The sequence below is a fragment of the Lepidochelys kempii genome, chromosome 5, assembly GCF_965140285.1.
Source record: "Lepidochelys kempii isolate rLepKem1 chromosome 5, rLepKem1.hap1, whole genome shotgun sequence".
NCBI classification, from domain to species: domain Eukaryota; kingdom Metazoa; phylum Chordata; order Testudines; family Cheloniidae; genus Lepidochelys; species Lepidochelys kempii.
Window position 1 is genome coordinate 16,877,459 of NC_136384.1, and position 20,399 is coordinate 16,897,857.

General features: G+C 40.4%; 1 protein-coding gene across 2 annotated transcripts in view; it reads left to right on the forward strand.

Moving 5' to 3' along the window:
• ME2 (malic enzyme 2) overlaps positions 1-17,787 on the forward strand; it is a 48,914-nt gene extending 31,127 nt beyond the window's left edge. For both annotated transcript variants that reach the window (XM_073343547.2, XM_073343549.2), the window contains 4 exons: positions 5,098-5,200; positions 5,836-5,906; positions 7,251-7,349; positions 9,532-17,787. In XM_073343547.2, coding sequence (XP_073199648.1) covers positions 5,098-5,200; positions 5,836-5,906; positions 7,251-7,349; positions 9,532-9,696 — 438 coding nt within the window. In that variant the 3' untranslated portion in view covers positions 9,697-17,787. The remainder of the gene's footprint in view (positions 1-5,097; positions 5,201-5,835; positions 5,907-7,250; positions 7,350-9,531) is intronic.
• The last annotated feature ends 2,612 nt before the right edge of the window (positions 17,788-20,399 follow it).

Sequence of the window (20,399 nt, forward strand, 5' to 3'; positions counted from 1 at the left end):
AGTGATGACGTGCACTCTCTGGAACACTTTATCACTGTCAGTTTCCAACACAAGATAGTGCTGGGTAGATCCAGGTGCAGTAGATCAGTTTAAAGTGTTTTCTAAACACCACTAAAAGCAAGTCAGGCTGGTACTCAAAACAATTAGTCCTTGGTAGGTGGGGAGGGAATCTTTATTTTTCTCCAGTATAGGGGCTGCCTTAATTTCTATTCATGATTTCCCATAATCTACCATTCACATGCAGTTTTAAATTGTTGTGTTTGTAATGTTATGGCTGTGAAATATTACAGGTTAATGGAAAAAGGATTTTAATTGTTACAGCCCTCCAAATTTTATTTTTTCTAATACTTTTGGCAGTTTATATTTTCCCGCCCAATATTATGTCCATTTTCAGAATAATTATTTATCTAAAGTGTAGTTAGTACAACCTCAGTTATCCAGAATTCACCATTATCTTAAGCAGGGTCATGTTCTCTGACACTTAATAATTACATAGAGAATTCCCTTTATTAGCCAAAACCTTGATTATCCAAAATTACTCAACGTTCCCCTTGTCATTTGACTATTAGAGTTTGTCTTGTAATTACCAATCCTCCATTCCCAGCCCTTTAGGTTTCTTGACTTCAGAAAAGGCCTAACCATTATAAATGGAAAACTTGAAAATAACACTAAATAAGAGCATGAAGAAACCATCAATAAACTCTTATTACTTATTCTTGCATTTCATACGAGTATGGTGATGCTTTGGTGCCCTCTGCTGCTTTGCAAGAAGTATTTTCTGTGTTTAGTTTAGTTTACATCATCTTTTGACCCTGACTTCACCTACTCAAAAAGATGCTGTTGTCATCATGAATAGGTCAGAATATGAACAAGAGGCTGCTCGGCAGCTCTCCAACACCACATTCTACAAGAAGTTACCCTCTGATCCCACTGAGGGTTACCAAAAGAAACTACATCGTCTGCTCAAGAAACTCCCTGAAAAAGCACAAGAACAAATCTGCACAGACACACCCCTAGAATCCCGAGCAGGGGTATTCTATCTGCTACCCAAGAACCATAAACCTGGAAATCCTGGACGCCCCCATCATCTCAGGCATTGGCACCCTGATAGCAGGATTGTCTGGCTATGTAGACTCCCTTCTCAGGCCCTATGCTACCAGCACTCCCAGCTATCTTCAAGACACCACTGACTTCCCGAGGAAACTACAATCCATCGGTGATCTTCCTGAAAACACCATCCTGGCCACTATGGATGTAGAAGCCCTCTACACCAACATTCCACACAAAGATGGACTACAAGCCGATAATGTCATGGCAAACCTGGTGGCTGAACTTTGTGACTTTGTCCTCACCCATAACTATTTTACATTTGGGGACAATGTATACCTTCAAATCAGCGGCACTGCTAGGGGTACCCACATGGCCCCACAAAATGCCAACATTTTTATGGCTGACTTAGAACAACGCTTCCTCAGCTCTCGTCCCCTACTCGCGCTACATTGCTGACATCTTCATCATCTGGACCCTTGGCAAAGAAGCCCTTGAGGAATTCCACCATGATTTCAACAATTTCCATCCCACCATCAACCTCAGCCTGAACCAGTCCACACAAGAGATCCACTTCCTGGACACTACAGTGCTAATAAACAATGGTCACATAAACACCACCCTATACCGGAAACCTACTGACCGCTATACTTACCTACATGCCTCCAGCTTTCATCCAGACCACACCACACGATCCAGTGTCTACAGCTCTACGATACAACCGCATTTGCTCCAACCCCTCAGAAAGAGACAAACACCTACAAGATTTCTATCAAGCATTCTTACTGCTACAATACCTACTACAGGACAGGCCCAACAAAGAAAATAACAGAACACCACTAGCCGTCACCTTCAGCCCCCAACTAAAGCTTCTCCAGCGCATCATCAAGGATCTACAACCTGTCCTGAAGGACGACCCATCACTCTCTCAGATCTTGGGAGACAGGCCAGTCCTTGCTTACAGACAGCCCCCCAACCTGAAGCAAATACTCACCAGCAACCACACAACAAAAAACACTAACCCAGGAACCTATCCTTGCAACAAACCCCGTTGCCAACTCCATCCACATATCTATTCAGGGGACACCATCATAGGGCCTTATCACATCAGCCACACGTTCAGAGGCTCGTTCACCTGCACATCTACCAATGTGATATATGCCATCATGTGCCAACAATGCCCCTCTGCCATGTACATTGGCCAAACCGGACAGTCTCTACGTAAAAGAATAAATGGACACAAATCAGATGTCAAGAATTATAACTTTCAAAAACCGGTTGGAGAACACTTCAATCTCTCTGGTCACTCGATTACAGACCTAAAAGTCGCAATTTGTCAACAAAAAATCTTCAAAAACAGACTCCAACGAGAGACTGCTGAATTGGAATTAATTTGCAAACTGGACACCATTAAATTAGGCTTGAATAAAGACTGGGAGTGGCTGGGGCATTACACAAAGTAAAACTATTTACCCATGTTTGTTTCCCCCCCCCCGTATTGTTTCTCACACGTTCTTGTCAACTGCTGGAAATGGCCCACCTTGATTATCACTACAAAAGGGGTGTGTGTGTGTGTGTGTTTGTTTTTTTTCCCTCTCATGCTGGTAATAGCTCACCTTACCTGATCACTCTCGTTACAGTGTGTATGGTAACACCCCATTGTTTCATGTTCTCTGTGTATATAAAATCTCCCCCCTTTATTTTCCACTGCATGCATCCGATGAAGTGAGCTGTAGCTCACAAAAGCTTATGCTCTAAAAAATTTGTTAGTCTCTAAGGTGCCACAAGTCCTCCTTTTCTTTTTGCGGATACAGACTAACATGGCTGCTACTCTGAAGCCTGTCAAAAAATCCATTACTGTGCATATGTCCGCAGGCTCAAACACAGTACCAGAACTTTTGCATACATGGTGATGTGTTCTCATGTGTGAGATTGATATGGAGCTATAAACTTTTTAATTTTATTATTTTCACAATTTGCTATCAGACATTCAGTTTTCCGGTTTGAACTGGAAGAGGGAGAGATTGCTCGACCATAGGGCAAGCAGATTTCACACTCAAACCTCTCGGCGACTTTTAATATTTTTTAATCATTAAAACTATCTTCATAGCAAGAGAGGATCAATTGCAAAACACATTCCTTCTAGAGGCCCTGATGCAGCAGAGCACTTAAGCACATATTGAGACCACAGCCTATCATGCTGACCAATATTGTCTCAATCTTTCCTTGTGCTCCCATCTGTCTGTCTATCAGCCTGTTGTCTTATATTTTACATTGTAAGTTGCTTGTGGTAACAACCATCTTTTTGTCTTATGTTTGCATAGCACCTAGCACAGCGGGGCCCTGGCCAAGTCATTGATGAAAATATTGAATAGCATCTGTCCTGGGTCAGTACTGTTCAATATTTTCATTAATTACTTGGCTAATGGAGTGGAGACTGCGCTTATAAAATTTGCGGGTGACTCCAAGCTGGGAGTGACTTTGAAGGACAGGATTAAAATTCAAAGTGATCATGGCAAATTGGTCTGAAATTCTGGCATGTATTAACAGGAGTGTTCTATGTAAGACCTTGGAGGTAATTGTCCCACTCTGCTCTGCACTGGTGAGGCCTCAGCTAGAGCGCTGTGTCCAATTCTTGGCACCATACCCTAAGAAAGATGTGGACAAATTGGAGAAAGTCCAAAGGAGAGCAACAAAAATGATAAAAAGTTTAGAAAACTTGACCTGTGAGGAAAGGTTAATAAAAACTGGACATGTTTAGTCTTGAGAAAATAAAAATGAGAGGGGACTTGATCAGTGTTAAAATACGTTAAGGGCTGTTATAAAGAGGATTTGTGCAATTGTTCTCCACCTCCACTGACGGTAGGCCAAGAGGTAACAGGCTTAATCTGTATCAAGGGAGATTTAGGTTAGATGTTAGGAAAACCTTTCTAACTATTAAGATAGTTAAGCACTGGAATAGCTTCCAAGGGAGATTATGGAATCCTCATCATCCAGTGTTTCTCAAACTGGGATCTGAACCCAAAAGGGAGTCGCAAGCATATTCTGGGAGGTTGCGGTATTGCCACCCTTACTTCTGCACTCTTGCTGATGGCGGCGCTGCCTTGAGAGCTAGATGGCATGGGGGGCGGGGGGTCATCACAGCCTGAAATATTTTCAAAGGGGGTCCCAACAAAAAAACTTTGAGGATCCCTGACAAACACGTATCAGGCATTGTCAGGATGGACTAGATGAGCTCTCAGTGTCCCTTCCAGCCCTACATTTCTATGACTAGTGCACCTAGGTACTGTCACAATACAAATAATAATTAATCATCATAATTTACTTTAATCGTGTGATTAGTCCCAATGGAAGGTTTTACTTTCCTAGAGAACTGTGTGCTATTAGGAGGAATTAATATCTTTTAAACAAGTAGAAATCTTCCATTCCTCAGAAACCTATATAGTCTGATGTGTATGCTTTCTACTTTTAGTTTCCTGATGTTTGTAACTCAGAAGGAAATCTTGCTAATATTTTTGTCTCTTCCCAGCTGTTGTTTGGTGGGAGTTTTGGTTTTCATGGGGATGGACTGTAGAGCTTTGATTCAGCAAGGCACTGGCATGGCCTTGACTTAAAGCATGTGAAAAAATGAGGCCCATGCTTAAGTACAGGAGCGGAGGAAGCTCCCTAAAAGTGGGGGGGCCCACCAGCACCTGAACCGTGCTCCCTCCCCCCGTCCTCTCTTCTACCTGAGCCCCTGCCCCGGTACTGCCTCTTCCCTGCAAGACCCTGCCTCCCACTCACTCACTCTCTGCCCCTTCCCCCTCCCCCCCTCCCCCATAGCTCACCCCTATGGCTGGTAAAAAGTGGGAAGGCATTGCCTTCCCACTTTTGAAGGTGATGGGGCCATGGTCCCCTGTCACCCCCTGTTCTGGCATCTCTGCTTAAGTACCTTGACTGAATTGGGGCCTAGATGACTGTGAGTGTGGTGTGGTAAGCCTCTCGTTCGTGGCGATTTTATTTTCATGTAATGCAGACTCTGTGAATGACTGACTCCCTCTTGTTTAACAGGGGCGGTGTTTGTTTGCCAGTGGCAGTCCATTCGAGCATGTGGTTTTGAAAGATGGACGATCCTTCAAACCAGGCCAGGGAAACAATGCCTATATTTTTCCAGGTAATATAGAGAATTCTGTTCTTCCACTTTAAGATTAGATTATTTCAGAGTTGTTACTAATATTGCAGCATTGCCTAGAGACCTCGGTCAGGACTGGGGCTCCGTTGTACAGGCACACAGTAAGAGGTCTTCCCAGCCCTGAAGAGCTTAGTCTAGTTTAAGACAAGACTTAAGTGAGTACAATAAATAAATGGAGGCCATTAAGGATACGTGATATGACAAGGATGAGTGATCAGAATACGTGGTGACATAGGCTGTCTGTATGCACAATTAGCAGGTTTCAGTTTGATTACTTTTTAGAAATACAAATAACCAAGGCCTATTTATTGTTTCTTGGCCGGGAGGGGGGGACTTTCGTCAAGATGCTGTTCTTCTAATTACTTTTGCACAGATAATAGTGCAAAGAGGCATCATGGGATTCCCCCCCCAAAGTTGCACATTCTGGTATGTTACTAGGACACCAGTAACTAGTCTGAAGAACTTGTGTTTTAACATTGAACTAAAGTGAATGTATGAACCAAGAGTTTTGCTCATTAATGCAAAAAGTCCAGTGCAGCACTTGAGTGTTCCACCGTCTGTCTATGCTTATGTAGCAAAATGATTTTATCATAATATTATCAATAATTGTATTATAGGTGTGGCTCTGGCTGTAGTCCTCAGCAGTGTTCGGCATATTACTGATAAGGTCTTCCTTGAGGCTGCAAAGGTATGTGTTCAAACATAGATGATGGCTTTTGAAAGGCGAAGTCAGTCCCGTTGACATGATGGGCTGAGTTGGACTGATCAAAAATTTTCCACTGAAATGGTTTTTCAGTAGAAAACTGGGTTTTGATTATCAATATTTTTTGTGGGAAATGTCTGCTCATGACAAAAATTTTATTTTTTGAAATATTTCAATTTGTAAATGTAGCTGCAGTGCCTCATGGGAATTGTAGTTTGCTTACCTTGTGTTCCCATTCTCCTCTATGGGCTGTGCTCTCTGGCTGGACTATGTCTCTTGTGCTGCACTGTAGCCAGGGATTCTGATGATGCACCACGTCCCTTCTCCAAAAGGGGAGGTGGTGCATCATGGGAGATCAGTGAGGGAGCTTGGACTGTGGAGGAGAATGGACACATGAGGCACTGCAGCAGCATTTCCAAATCAAAATATTTAACATGTTTGGCCAAAGTATTTTGGTTCTCAAATTTCCACCAAAACAATAGATTTTCCACAGAGGTAGGGGAGAACCCCATTTATTGACCAGCTCTAGGGTTGATGTTTTTTTTATCTCCCTACGTTGCCATGTGCTGTCCAACTTTATGGACTTGATTTGCCAGCAGGAGTCTCTGCACTTTAGGCGGGGGAAATGATCCATAAGATGGTTGGATGATGTTACTGGGAGAATTTGTAGCCAGGGTTTTTTAGGGTTGCCCAAGGGGAGAGCAGCTACAAGACAGAACAAAGGTAGAAAGGAAAAAAGCCTTAAACCCTGAAATACAGTGTGTGTGGTTTTTATTGTGTGTTTTTTCTTTTTTATTGCAAACAAAGCGGCTCCGTCCAATCTTTGTTGTAATTTCTGTTTCGTTCTTCCATCACCTTCTGCAGCTTCTTTTGTCTGTCTGTTTGCTTTTCCATCTCCCCCTCTCCTTTTTATATTTACTTATTTATGTTGTTTTATTTGGAAGTGAGTGGAATGATGGGATCCATCATTCTGTGCATCCATGTTCAATGGGCCAACCCTGCAGTGCAGGTGGCTCCCTTGTAATTTACCTATTTACTGTCATTAACATTGAGATGTTGACACTTCAGCAAAGAAACATCTGACTTCAGCTGAGATGCTAAAAAAAATCTAATAATAAGTGAGAGGCTTGTTGCTTTGGACACAGATTGCAGCCTGCATCTTTATAGTAATTTTTGAGGCTTTGGCTGGCTTATACCATGCATTTTTATATGTATTTCAGGTAAGCTGTACCAGTAAGAACTTACAAACACATTCCTCTGTTTGCAGCTTAGTGATGCATTGCCTCCTGAGAAGGGTCAATAAATTGCTAATATTTGTTTTTAATACAGGCATTGACAGACCAGTTAACTAATGAGGAACTTGCCCAAGGAAGGCTTTATCCACCACTGTCCAACATCAAAGAAGTTTCTATTTGCATTGCTGTTAAAGTAGGTGGATAGCATTGGCCTATGCAAAAAGATACACTGTACATTATATAAACTTCCCAAGCTCTATAGCATGATATTTGGGACAAAAAAAGAACAGACTAATGTTCAGGCTATTGATAAAAGTGCAAAGTACTACTACACTTAAGAAGGAAAAATCAACTGCATAAATATAAAATGGGAAATAAGTGACTAGGCACTGAAAGGGATCTGGGGATTAAAGAGGATCACAAATTGAATATGTGCCAATGTGATGCTATTACAAAAAAATGTCGTCTTTCTGGAATATAGTAACAGGAGTGTGGTATGTGAGACATAAGAGATAGTTGTCCCACTCTGCTCTGCACTGGTGAGGCCTCAGCTGGAGTTTTATGCCAGTTTTAGGCATTGCACTTTTAAAAAGATGTTAACACATTAGAGTCCAGAAGAGAGCAACAGAATAAGAGGTTTAGAAAACCTGACCTATGAGGAAAGGTCGAAAAGTGAGAGGGCCGAGGGTGGGCCTGGTAAGTCTTCAAATATGTAATAATTGTTGTAAAGAGGACAGCGATCAGTGGTTCTCCACATCCATTGAGGATAGGACAAAAAGTAGTCGGCTTAGTTTGCAGCAAGTTGAGAGTCAGTTTAGGTTGCATATTAGCAAAAACTTCTAATTATAAGGACAGTTAAGCAATGGAACAGGTTATCTAGGGAGATTGTGGAATCCCACATCAATGGAGGTTTTTAAGAACAGGTTAGACAAACATTTGTCAGGGATGGCTTAAGTATACTTAATCCTGCCCAGTGCAGTGTGATGAGAAAAGACCTCTTGAGGTCCCTGCTAGACCTACATTTTTATGATTCTGCTATAATAAGGGAGATCTGTGAAATATTAGTTTATTTATATGCTGGTAATGATCACTAGTCAAAACTTTGTTCCTTTGATTTCTTTGACATCATTCCGGTTCTAGGTCCCTTAAAAGATTCTGGTCCTTATTTCTAAAGTCCTAAAAGAACTAGAATGTTTCTTCCTCTATCATAACCTATGATAGTTCTGCCTGTAAGGGATTCTCTAGCTTTTGAAGCCCAGATTTGAACTCATGGGAACAGACTAGTCTTGGTCAAGGGCCACCAGCTTTGGAACTCATTGGCACCAGAAGTCAAAATGAGGCTAAGCCATACACCCTTTAGGTCATATTGCACTATTTTTTTTCAGCATGCCTTTGCCTAACTTATGAGTTGCAGAGTGGTCCCATAAGTAACTGGCTTTAATTTGAGACAAAGAGGATAGTTTGTCGTTCTCCTAGATGGTGTTGATGCTTTAAGTAGCTTGTGGCTTCATGGGTGCCCAAGAAGTATGCATAATGATACTTTACCTGAATGTTAGATTTTGCCTTATGGCTGCATTCAAAGTGTGTGTTCTACCTCAGCTGAAAGGATGCAAAGAAAAATATTTGATTATTGTGTATCAAACATTCTTTAGAGCAGTTAATCTCACTGCATAAGATGTCAAAGATATCGTAGCAATGTTTTTAGTATATAAGATCTTCTGGAATTGGTAATATGAGAGAGAGAGAGAGAGAGTATAAAAGTGCCACTTCTTGTATCAAAAAACCAAATTTATTCTCCACTTTGAAAAGAACAGAGGTACGAAGGGCCAAATCCTTCCCTCATCTGCACTTCCCTAGGGAGCAGGGATAGTGGCATGCGTGTCTTGTGCACCTCGAATTTTCCCCACCAGGCCAGGAGCTCAGGGGACGGATCCAAGCTGGGTGAGCATTCTGCTGCCTTCCAGAAGTAGAGTGCACCCAGACCAGCACATTGCACATCCTGCAGGTCTGTAGCATATACACCAACGACCTGGGGAGTTGGCCATTACTTCTTGGCTGCCAATCATGCCTTCTTAGGGACTTCAAGCACCAGCCAATACGTAAACCAGGCCCCCTTTTTACACTCTCTTGTGAGCACTAGAATGAGACCCTGCCCTTTTCCTTGCATAGGGGATACTTGTAATAATGGGAGATAAACAAAAAATCAGAAATGTGATTTTTATTTGACACTATCTACTACCCTCGACCAAGCCTTTTTTAATACATCTAATTTCACTAGCTTAGCTGAAGTTCTGTTCTGTTCTGTTTTGTTTTCGTAGTATACCATCCAAATAAGTATTAACAGGCACAAACTGTACACTGATTTAACTTTTCAGGTTATGGAATTTATGTACGCAAACAACATGGCTTTCCATTACCCTGAACCTGCAGACAAGAACCAATATATACGATCAAAGGTTTGGAGCTACGAATATGAATCCTTCATGCCAGACGTGTATGACTGGCCTCTGGCTACGGCAAAACCATCTGAAATGCACTGACATACAAAAGATTGCACTCCTCGGGTGCTGTCTTCTACTCTGCAGGGAATTCTTTTCAGACCAATTTACGATAATGACTTTTGCAACTTGTAACTTATTTTTCCTCATTTTGTTGTCTCCCCTCCACCCCCTCATTTTCCTGCGTGACAGATTTTCCTATAAGAATCTGATTAAACTATATTGGTGATGACTCACATCACATGAATGATATAGCTGTCCAAAATTAATTTAAATGACAGTAATGCTGTAACTCAAGTTTAGAGCGCTCCTCACACCAGAGAATTTTTAAATGGTATTTTAGCCACAGACAAATGATAATGAACTGTATCTCTCCTTCTCATCATTGCTGATTGCCAAGATATTTGCTTTTGCTTTTTAATAAGAAGTCTTCTGTCTAGTTTCTTCATTGTCATCACAAACAATGAATTGTGGCATCACAGAAAGAATCTGTCAAGAAAAAAGGCCAAATGTATCCAAATGGCAGATTCTGTTCCATCTGCAGAACAAAGCTACATGTGTCCAGGTTTCCATGCTTCATTCAGCCACTCTGTTCAGTGGTCATGCTTTGTAAATTCTTGGCTGTGGGGAGGCCAATGTTGTGTGCACATTTGAAATTTGAGATTTTGGTTTGATTTGTTTTCTTTTTAAGGTTCTGTTACTTTAAGAAAACCTCTCAGCATTGTGTTCTTCCTAGAACTTACATCCTTTGTTTTCACGTGAGGAGTTTGTAGAGCCAGGTGACCCATCACTGACCAGAAGTGACTCCAAAACAGATCTGCTTGGTGCTTTGAACAAAGATTATTTTCCCTCCTTTCTTTTGTCTGTTACTGATAAAGCTGGAACAGTGGGTGCTGCAGGCAGCTGTTGATATGTGCCCTTCCAGTGGTTTGACTGCATGTTTCCTGCAGTCTTCGCTTGATAGACTCCCAGTAGCTCAGTGTGAATAGAAGACTCAAAGTCTGACTTTCAAAAGTTTTCAGTCGATCCCTTGTTCCTCTTCAAGCCACAGAATGTGAATTTAATTTAATTTCTATCAAGTTACTCCATATGAAATCAGAAGTTGTGGCTAGACCATTGCTAGGTTAGTTCTTTTTTTCTCATTGATTCATTCAGGCTTAGCCTTCTGTTGCATTGAAGGCCCTGAATTTGACGTGGGTATTGTTGTTTGGATTCCTTCTCGTTTCTCCCCATCTACTGTCTGAGTGAAATCCAGTTCTCTACGTTAGTAGACACAGAATGTTGCTATTGTGGTTGTCTGTGACGTTGTTAAAACCATCCCCAACAGAGAAGGGATAACGTAAGACTAGACAAAGGGAACTGTGTGCTTTACTGGAGTTTTGCTGTGTCAAGGAACAAGGGCAGAAATAAATACCTCTTCTGGCTGAACTGACAGGCTAGAAGCCAAGATCCAGATACAGGAATAAATTTACAGGCATTATATCCATGGCAAACAAATGCACAGCAGGAAGCACAGTTACCATATCCCCTTGAAGAGGGTGCAGAGCTCCCCCCCCATCCTTTTATTGCTTATTCTGTTATGGTTTTAAAATAAACATGGATTGATTGATTTTAATCTTTTTAAGAGCAAAAGGTGAGAGGAAGAAAAGTAGAGTTTGCAGTGGATTTTAACTAGGTGAGGCGAGAAGGCTGAGATATTTAGAAAAAGCAGTGATGGGAAAATTACTTGACAATATACTGAGGTTTTGGTAAAACACGGAGCGTGGAGGTGGCTCTAAATTCTACGGTTGTTGTGTTTTTTGTGAATTATGAGGTTCGCAATTTCTATATCTATAAAAAAGACCAACACACACATGGTGTTTTTTACAAAGAATGCCTTTTCATCTTTTTTTGCGTTGCTTGCTTTCTAGTGTATTTATAAGTTAATTTAAACTTGAATCTTATTCTGGGATCATTATTTATTTAGTACAGAAAATAACTGCCAGATCTTCTGAAAACTCAAATCTCACCAAAGCATGAATTGAGAATGAGTTATTTGTGTGTAAGTGGAACTCTGCATCATTGTATTAAAGTAAACGTACAACAAACATTTCCCCACTCCTTCCAGTGAAAATATGAATTTAACAAAGAAAAAAATAAGCACTCCATATGTTGCCCTCATGGCATGGCATGTGTTGAAGAGGAGTCTTCTGTATCCTGGGTCAGCAATGACTGCAGAGACTGTGTGCTCAGCCATTGGGGAAAGGTTGTACCTTGTGACTAAATAGAAACATACATAGCTCCATTTAGGGCCTTATTTCTCAGAAGAGCTGAGCAGCCACAATTTAAAGTCAATGGGAACTGTAGGTACTCTGCACTTCTGAAAATTAGGCCCTTCAAGAGTGGCATTGACTGACCGCAGTAGGCTGTTGCCCCAGGCTGTAAGGGTAGCAGCTGATACTGTCAGCCAAAACACAGAAAAAAATTGGCAGGGACTTCTAATAAAAGTGTGGACCAGGTTTTCTGATTTTGCAAAACATACTCCATTATTTTCTTGCTGTCCTTCATCTATAGGAGCCAAGAGCATTACATTGCTCAAAAGTGGCTTGTAGTGGCATTGACCAGCTGTGAATGTTTTTGAAACTTTGTCTGAGATACAAGAAGCCACTGAAAAGGAGAGGAGGGAGCATAGCTCTCCTGTCTGAGTCTGTCCCTGTCTATACTAGATCTATAACTGAAACAGAAGACACATTTAGAATACAGTTGTTCCCTGATCTGGATACAGAATGTTTCAAAGTTCTAATGTAGGTCGGATCTGACTATGTCTCTGCAACTGGGTAAGGATCATGGAAGTCCAGGGATTTAACTTTGTTACTAGTACACAGATCTCATCTAACTTGCAACTTTTAACTTGTGACCAGGTTTTGTTGTTCAGTTATCGCTGGATCATAACTGGGACCTAAGATTATACATATGATTTACCACCACTGTGTTTTCTGTTTGTGACTGAGATACCAGCTCAGGTAATCCTACTTTGGATGCACTTCATTCTTCCTTTTTATTATTTTTAAATACATGCTGAAAGGGATGAGAGAGATTCTATGTATTATCATATTTAATAAGTTCATTCAAACTGCCTGAGAGCATGAATTAAACTGTTGAAAATTCACTGATCTGTCATCCAGAAAGGAAACCCCATAGTGTTCAGCTTCATATTTTAACTAATTCTGATTTTGCTTTGCAACCATTTTCAAGGGTAGTTATACACAATTATCAATAAAGGAAATGATCTTAATCCAAAGAAAAAAAAATTTATCACTGATGTTACATTCTATAGCACTGAATTGTGCAGAATAGGCACATACTTCTCTCTAAAAATCATTGCTTAGGGCCTGATCCTGTCCTCAATCTGCATACGCTCCCAGTGACTTGTGCACACAGAAGAAATGCTTTAACTCTCCTCCACTCCCTGTCCTATACAGTGTTAAGCACTTCTGACACGGTGCTGAGGATCCTAAGCACCCATTAAAGGCAATGGAGCTGAGGGTGCTGAGCTCTGTCCAGGATTGGTCCCAGTTGTGTTCCCATTCACATCAATGGGACCAGTATCGGTCCTTTAGAGAACAAAGGAGGGAAACATCTGTGTTACAAGTGAAAGGAATGTGCACTTAACAAAAAGAAAAAGACTAAGAGAACATGGCCTAACTTCACAAAATATACATGTTTGCAGTGGTGTTTGTAGCTGAGTTGGTCCCAGGATATTAGTGAGACAAGGTAGATGAGGTAATATCTTTTTTGGAACAGCTTCTGCTGGTGAAAGAGGCATGCTTTCGAGGTTACACAGAGCACTTCAGACCTGAAGAAGAGCTCTGTGTAGCTTGAAATCCTATCTCTCTCACCAACAGAAGTTGGTCCAATAAAAGATATTACCTCACCCACTTTGTCTCCTGAAAATATACATGCTCAATAAAAAGCATTTGAAAGCTTTGTATATTTTATACTACTTTTGGCTAACAACTGTGCGTGAAAGTCCAATGTTGTATCTGGTTAATACAAAAGTGTAACTTGCCACATACATTTGTTTTAGACATATTAGGATGTTGCATGATGTTCCATGCATTTTACAAGCTTTAATGGGAAAATGTTGTAAGTGAAGTATCATTTCACCCGCATCAGTATTTAATTTGTTTGCCCCGAGCAGATGAATTTGTTCTTTGTACTTTTTCTAGCAGGTTTTTATAACTAACTCTTTTCGTGTGAAAATGTAATGAAGGGACAAAGGACAAGGGCTCCTTTTTACTAAACAGTAGTCTTGTTCTTTAAGGAATATTACTGTGAGAGAATTGGATTATTGCCAAGTTAACAGTGGCATCATTGCTGTCATACAGATCCAACCATGTATCTCAGCTCAGACTGGATTTTAAGTAGGCACAAAAAGGCAACTATCTCCTTTCATTTAGGTCCTGGTCCTGCTACCGTTTACTTTTAGTGCAGGATCAAGCTCTTAATATCATTTCATTTTGTCATCTAGCAGTCTTTTAGGTATGAAATGTGAGAATAAAAAAATTCAGACTCTAATAGTCTCATGATTGTAAATGATACACCAAAGTTTACAAATCGTATTGCTCTCTGTTTTTTATGTAATGCCCACAACTGCCACAAATGCTGTATAAGAACTTTCACAACATCAGTCCTGCACATTACATCTATTTATCATATGATGAATGCTGGAGAAAGGGAAATCATCGAACCAGCAAATAATTATTGATTGAACATACAAAAACAGATCTGGGCATTAATGCCAAACCAGTAGCATCTCCAGCTGAATGCTGTTGTATCATGCCTCTGGTAGAAGAGTCATCTGTCTATATCTGTGTATTTGTCCATCTTGATCTATCTAGGTACTTCTAACATTCTTGTCTCCATAATATCTCAGGATGGCACATATGGGACCACCCCAGCATGCAATAGGCCTCTTCTTGCCGCTGTTACCTTCTGAAGCACAGTGTTTGGTGCTGATTTAAAACCTATGTTCATGGCAGCTGTTTGACTTGCTAGCTGTCCAAACCCTATGCACCTATGTAAGCATTGGAGGGAATTTAGCATACTGTGTACAGATGTCTTTACATGCAGTTCTCTTCTGAAAAATGACTAAGCATAGCCTCATGAGGTTCCATATTTCTCTCTCTGACACCAAAACAAATGTGCTCAGTATACCGGTAGAAAGTTGTTTTTTTCTAACTACCAGCCCATGCGCACACAGCCAGAGAGCTTAGAGTCATCTCTTCTTGTGCATGATCTTCAAGTCTAATAAAGCGTCTGCTGGGGGAATTGTGTCTTCACGTTCAACTGTGAACTCGCATTGCCTTCAACAGGCTTGTACAGGTGTAGCTGACTGGAACTTTTGTACCAGTTGTGTTGCTGATTCATAAAATGGAACAGAATCCAGCTCATTTTCTCTTAGCTCCATTGGCTGTGGTGGACCAGCAGGTGCAAAGACCATTAAAAAAAAAAAAAAAAGTTACTATTCAGAGTCAGATCTGCTGAACATACACATGGACTGGATTTAATGAGTAAGAAAATGTCATTTTTACATTCAACAAAAGTTTCAGACTTTAATGGGAGCCACATGTTTCTAGCAGCTTTAAAATCAGGCCTGAGGTGTCCAAAGTTGTGCACCCAAACAGAGACACAAAATAGTGAACATTTCTGAAACCTTCAGACTAGAAATACACTTTAAGGAGCAATTTTTATGAGTCTGGATGATTGTAGAGTGCACTTTGGGAATGAGAAAGGTCCCTTCCATTTTAGTTTTGAGGGAAGGGGGAGAAGTCTCCCATTACTTTGGAAACTATCTTCTTATAAACTAATCAGTAAAATTAGCTGAGGCAGTTTCAGAACATTTTTAGCATTAAAAGATCTAGGCAAATTCAGCAGGTCTTATTTATCCTTACTGGAGCAAAACTCCCATTGACTTCAGTAAGGAGTTTTACCTGCATAACCTTCCTGTTTTTTAGAGCCTGATTCTGCACAACTGAAGTCAGGAGGAGTTTTATCATTGGCTTCAATGGGAGCAGGGATCAAGGCCTCTCATGGAGCACAAATCATTGTGTTATATAGGCATTCAATCGTTTTTTCAGAATTTTGCTCATCTGTCCTTAAAGAAGTTCCTTTATAATAAAAATGGAAATCAGAATTACTCTCCACACTAGGGTTACCGTACATTCGGGTTTTCCCGTACATGTGTTATACCAATAAAATAAAAACCAGCAGGATCTTATTAAAGGGAAAAAGGCAAAATACCACATTTATTGTGAATACAGAAAGAATCATAGTAAGCAGTTAGTTATAGCTATAACATTCCATTCAATCTCATATTTATTCACACATTCATTCATACAAACACACACACATACACCCCCACACACACAGGTTCTGCAAGGTTGTGATCATAGTTACCAGCCTTAGAGTTGCTCATGCCAAGCCACTGGCCAGGTGGCCTGGACATGAGGAGGGAGCAGGGCCTTGTCAGATGCTCATCTGATGCTCCTGGAAGTTGGTTTGCAGAATCAGACCCCCAAAGTTCTCACTTTTTAGAGTCTATTTTTATAGAAATTTCTTCCTATGCCAGTCTATGGGAATTGCTTCATCATGCTGTTGCTGAATCAATCAGCAGATAGCACATTCCTGATGGCTCCAAGATGTTATCTTGTTCTTTGGTTCTCCCATCCTTGAGGCTGTTGGGTGGATTCCAGTCTGCCCTCTGGGGGGGTCCTCTGGTTATTTCCACTTGACACCTTCTTCAGCCGATGGACACTGGATTCTCAGGCTGGCACCTCCCTGATCATTCAGTTATTATCCACACCAAGCATCCATCCACATACATCCTCTATCTCTATTTTAATCACAATTGTTAATACAACAAAAGGGTGGGGAGTCTCTGGGTGCTGTTTCTGTTGTTAGAGTATTGCTTTGAGTCTCTCTCTGTGTGAGTAGTTGTTGTTACAAGGAATTGGTTTGAGAACAGACTCTGTCTTAGAATGTACTAACACAATTAGCAGCTTGCAAGTTTCACACATAGAGGGAGAGAAACAGTACCAAAAACCAAGAGACCTCTTAATTAGTAATACCCTGGAATTTAAACTCTGGGGAATCAAACTCATTTGTGATTTTAATACAGAACTTCTTTAATATGATCCAACACATGACCTCTTTTTTGGTCCACCAATCTCCATCCGGGCAGACTTTTGAAATACGAACAAATGTCTGTGATTTTTCCTTGCTCATTCTTTTTTCAACATCAGTTCTGGTAGAACTGCAATTCCTGGCGTGCCCTAAGAGTGACATGCATGTTTACTGGTTTGCCACCCTCTGTGCTGCTGCTGGTGGCGGCGCTGCCTTCAGAGCTGGGCAGCCAGAGAGTGGTGATGCTGTTCGAGTGCCTAGCTCTGGAGGCAGTGCAGCAGCATAGAAGTAAGGCTGGCGTGGTATGGACTGTTGAGTTGCTGAAAAGGATCCTGCTTGTACAGTACAACTTCAGGCACACATCTTGCAAAGACTTCCATGGCTGCTTACTGAGCAATCAGCCAGTGCTGAGAAAGATATGCTCTACAGAGGAATATGCATGGGCACAACAGGAAGAAGGCAGTAGAAAAGGAGTGCATGTAAAAAGGTACATTTAAATTTGATTTACATTTATTTTTGAGGCTATTTATAAATGTTAGATATTGTTTATAAATGTTAAATATTCAAAGTAAAAAGAAACTGTACTCTCCTTCCCCTGGTAGTGTCCTCTATTTGGGAACTTAACATATGGTAACCCTACTCCAGACTACACACAGTAGATCTGCCTGCTTTTCTGGAATAAAATAAATAGCAAAATTAACTGTTGTCTATTTCAAACATGAGGTAAAGAAATCACTCTATATTGGGAGTTCTTGTGTGAACAATTCTAGTCTAGACAAAGAGAATCTTTAGGATGTCAAATTCAATCTAGGATTTGATTGATTTCAGGAGGGTCAGGGTCAGCTGAAACAAAAAAATTGTGTTGAAATGTGAATTGTTTTTTTTTTCCTTTTATAATATTGTAATTGTACTGAGATGAGTGTTCTGGTCTTCTATTTTCTTAGTAAAATGCATTTTCCTTTGCCCAAATTATGCTTGATTCTGTTCTATTCTTAAAATAAAGTATCTGCTCAATATACAGAACTTTCCAAAAATGATACTAAATTGCTTGAGAGAAACTTGCATTTTTACTCTGTTGTAATGGATTTCAGTGCTAGTGTAAGTGACCAACAACTAATGTCCTACAGCAGGTCCTGTGCAGGTATCACCCATACACCTATGTCAATGCCCCATAATCCTGACCTACAATATTTTTTATTCCAGGCCTCGGTGACTCATAAGTAGGGACTCCCAGCTGTGACAACCGTGTATGGTAACATATGTAAATAGTGGGACTAGCAGGATATCTCCAAATTCATCTTCACATTGACCTAAAATGGGATTAGAATCCACAGATCTCCAAGGGGGCATTTACAAGCCCTTTGTAATATGGTTTGCATATATAGCTGATATAAATAAGCATTTCTTTTTTTACCAGTATGTTATGCTAAAGATTGTTCTCTGGTCCACACTGTGGCTTTATTGCTTAGTTTGCATTCTCTCCACACTCAGAACTCCCAGTGTGGTCAATGGAAATGTGGAAAATGCAAAGGATTTGCAGCATGGGTCAGAGAACTTTTTAAATTTTAAAATATTGTCTATTTGGGTTATCATTGAAAGGCTGAACAGCAGAAGTGTATTTTATGGTGAATTGGAATAAAAACCAGGAGTGTACAAAGACACAATGAGGGTAAGAAACAGCACAGATAAAGGCATAAATATCCAAGGGGAAGGAGAAGCTAGATTAATACTTTGTACCTTCTATAATGGCTTCCAACAAAGTGTTTTCAAGGGATTTATAAGGATTAGATCCTGATTGTCAGAAGTGCTGAACACTCACAGTTAACTTAAGTTGGAGTTGTAGGTGCCCTGTACCTCTGAAAACCCTGTGAAGTAGAGAAGTATTAACCTTATTGTACAATCAGGGAAACAGAAGCAGAGAGAGTTAAAGTGGCTTGTCCCAGGCCACTTGATATGTATGTTGTGCAGCTGAGAATAGAATAAGGAGTCCGGTGGCACCTTAAAGACTAACAGATTTATTGGGGATTTTACCCATGAAAGCTTATGCTCAAATAAATCTGTTACTCTTTAAGGTGCCATGGGACTCCTCCTTGTTTTTGTGGACAGCTACCCCTTGATACTTGAGAATAGAATGTTGATTTTATTGTGTGCTTTAACTACATAACAATTCTTCCCTCAGAAACAGACGGGATCAGTTACAGCATGGAAGCATTTGCTCCACTCAGGTTCCTCTGGATCACACTTTGTGCTCGCTTCCATCTTTGCCCCTTAGTTGACCAATGCTTATCCTGGGACCAATTAAGGGCACCCAGTAATGAGTCGTGCAACTCAATTCAATATGTAGAAATTTTTAGAACATTTAATGTACATAATCATACATGTCAACCACTGTAGTCACATCAGCACAGGTAAACATTATGTAATTACTGATGGTTTATCCATCCAAATACTACTTTGGTCCAAACCTGCTCAGCTTTGAAAAATTAGATAGCAGCAAGCTTGCTTAAATTAATAACATTGTTCTTCAGATATCCAGCTGCTACCCACCTTGCTTTGATACCACTCATGTATTCATCATGGGATACAATTGTACATAAACAGTATCAAAAATGTTTTGAAGCAGTGTTCACCCTGACCTTAGCATCAGGGGTCTTTACTGGTTTTATAAAATAGCTGTATTTAAAATCCTAATGATTTGGAAGTCAGTAGCTGTGAGAAGTCTCATTCAAAAACTCTCCATTGAACAGTTTATATATAAAGCAAGAAAGGTACTTGGGAAATGTTAAAGTAGACCCTTGCGGCATGCTGTTATAATCTGTGAGCCTAGTGCATAGCATAAGTAGCATTCTTAGTTTTATTTTTGGCTGGAGTTCTCAGTTAAAATTGAACAAAATAGAAATGATGTACAGAAATTGCCATCACAATGCAGAACGTATACACAGCCAAAGTTCCCAGAACTATGCAATGAACTGACTAGTATGGATGAAATCAGAATGGCTTGCTAACATAATGCAGCCCAAGAGTAAAGGTCCTGCATTTTTGGAGCAACAAGCATCTTAGCAATGTCGCCATGGAGTTCTGGTACATAGCATAACAGGCATTGTCATAATTGCTAAAACAAAACAAAAGTGTTTTTATCATGGGCTGTTAGGGTTACCAACTTTGGCTGGATGAATTCTTGGAGGTTTCATCACATGACATTGTCTTTAATTAAAGATTAATCTTTAATTCCTGGAGATTCCATGACAATTCTGGAGGGTTGGCAACCCTATGGGCTATCCTGCTGTAAAATCCTAGTGGAGACAATGCATCTGTAGTTTTACTCTAAAGTAAACTACAGTAAGTAGATTGTAAGCTATTTGAGGGCAGGGACTTTCTTTTTCTTCTGTGTTTATACAGAGCCTTGCACAACCATGTCCTGGTCCATGACTGGTGTTCCTACGTGCTATAATATAAATAATAATTAATAAACTAGTGCGGTCAACCACACATGGGGGAAGATAGCGTTGAATGCACCTAGCTACCTCACAGTAAAACCTACAGGTGTCTTGTTTCTCTTATGATTTTATAGCAAAATAACT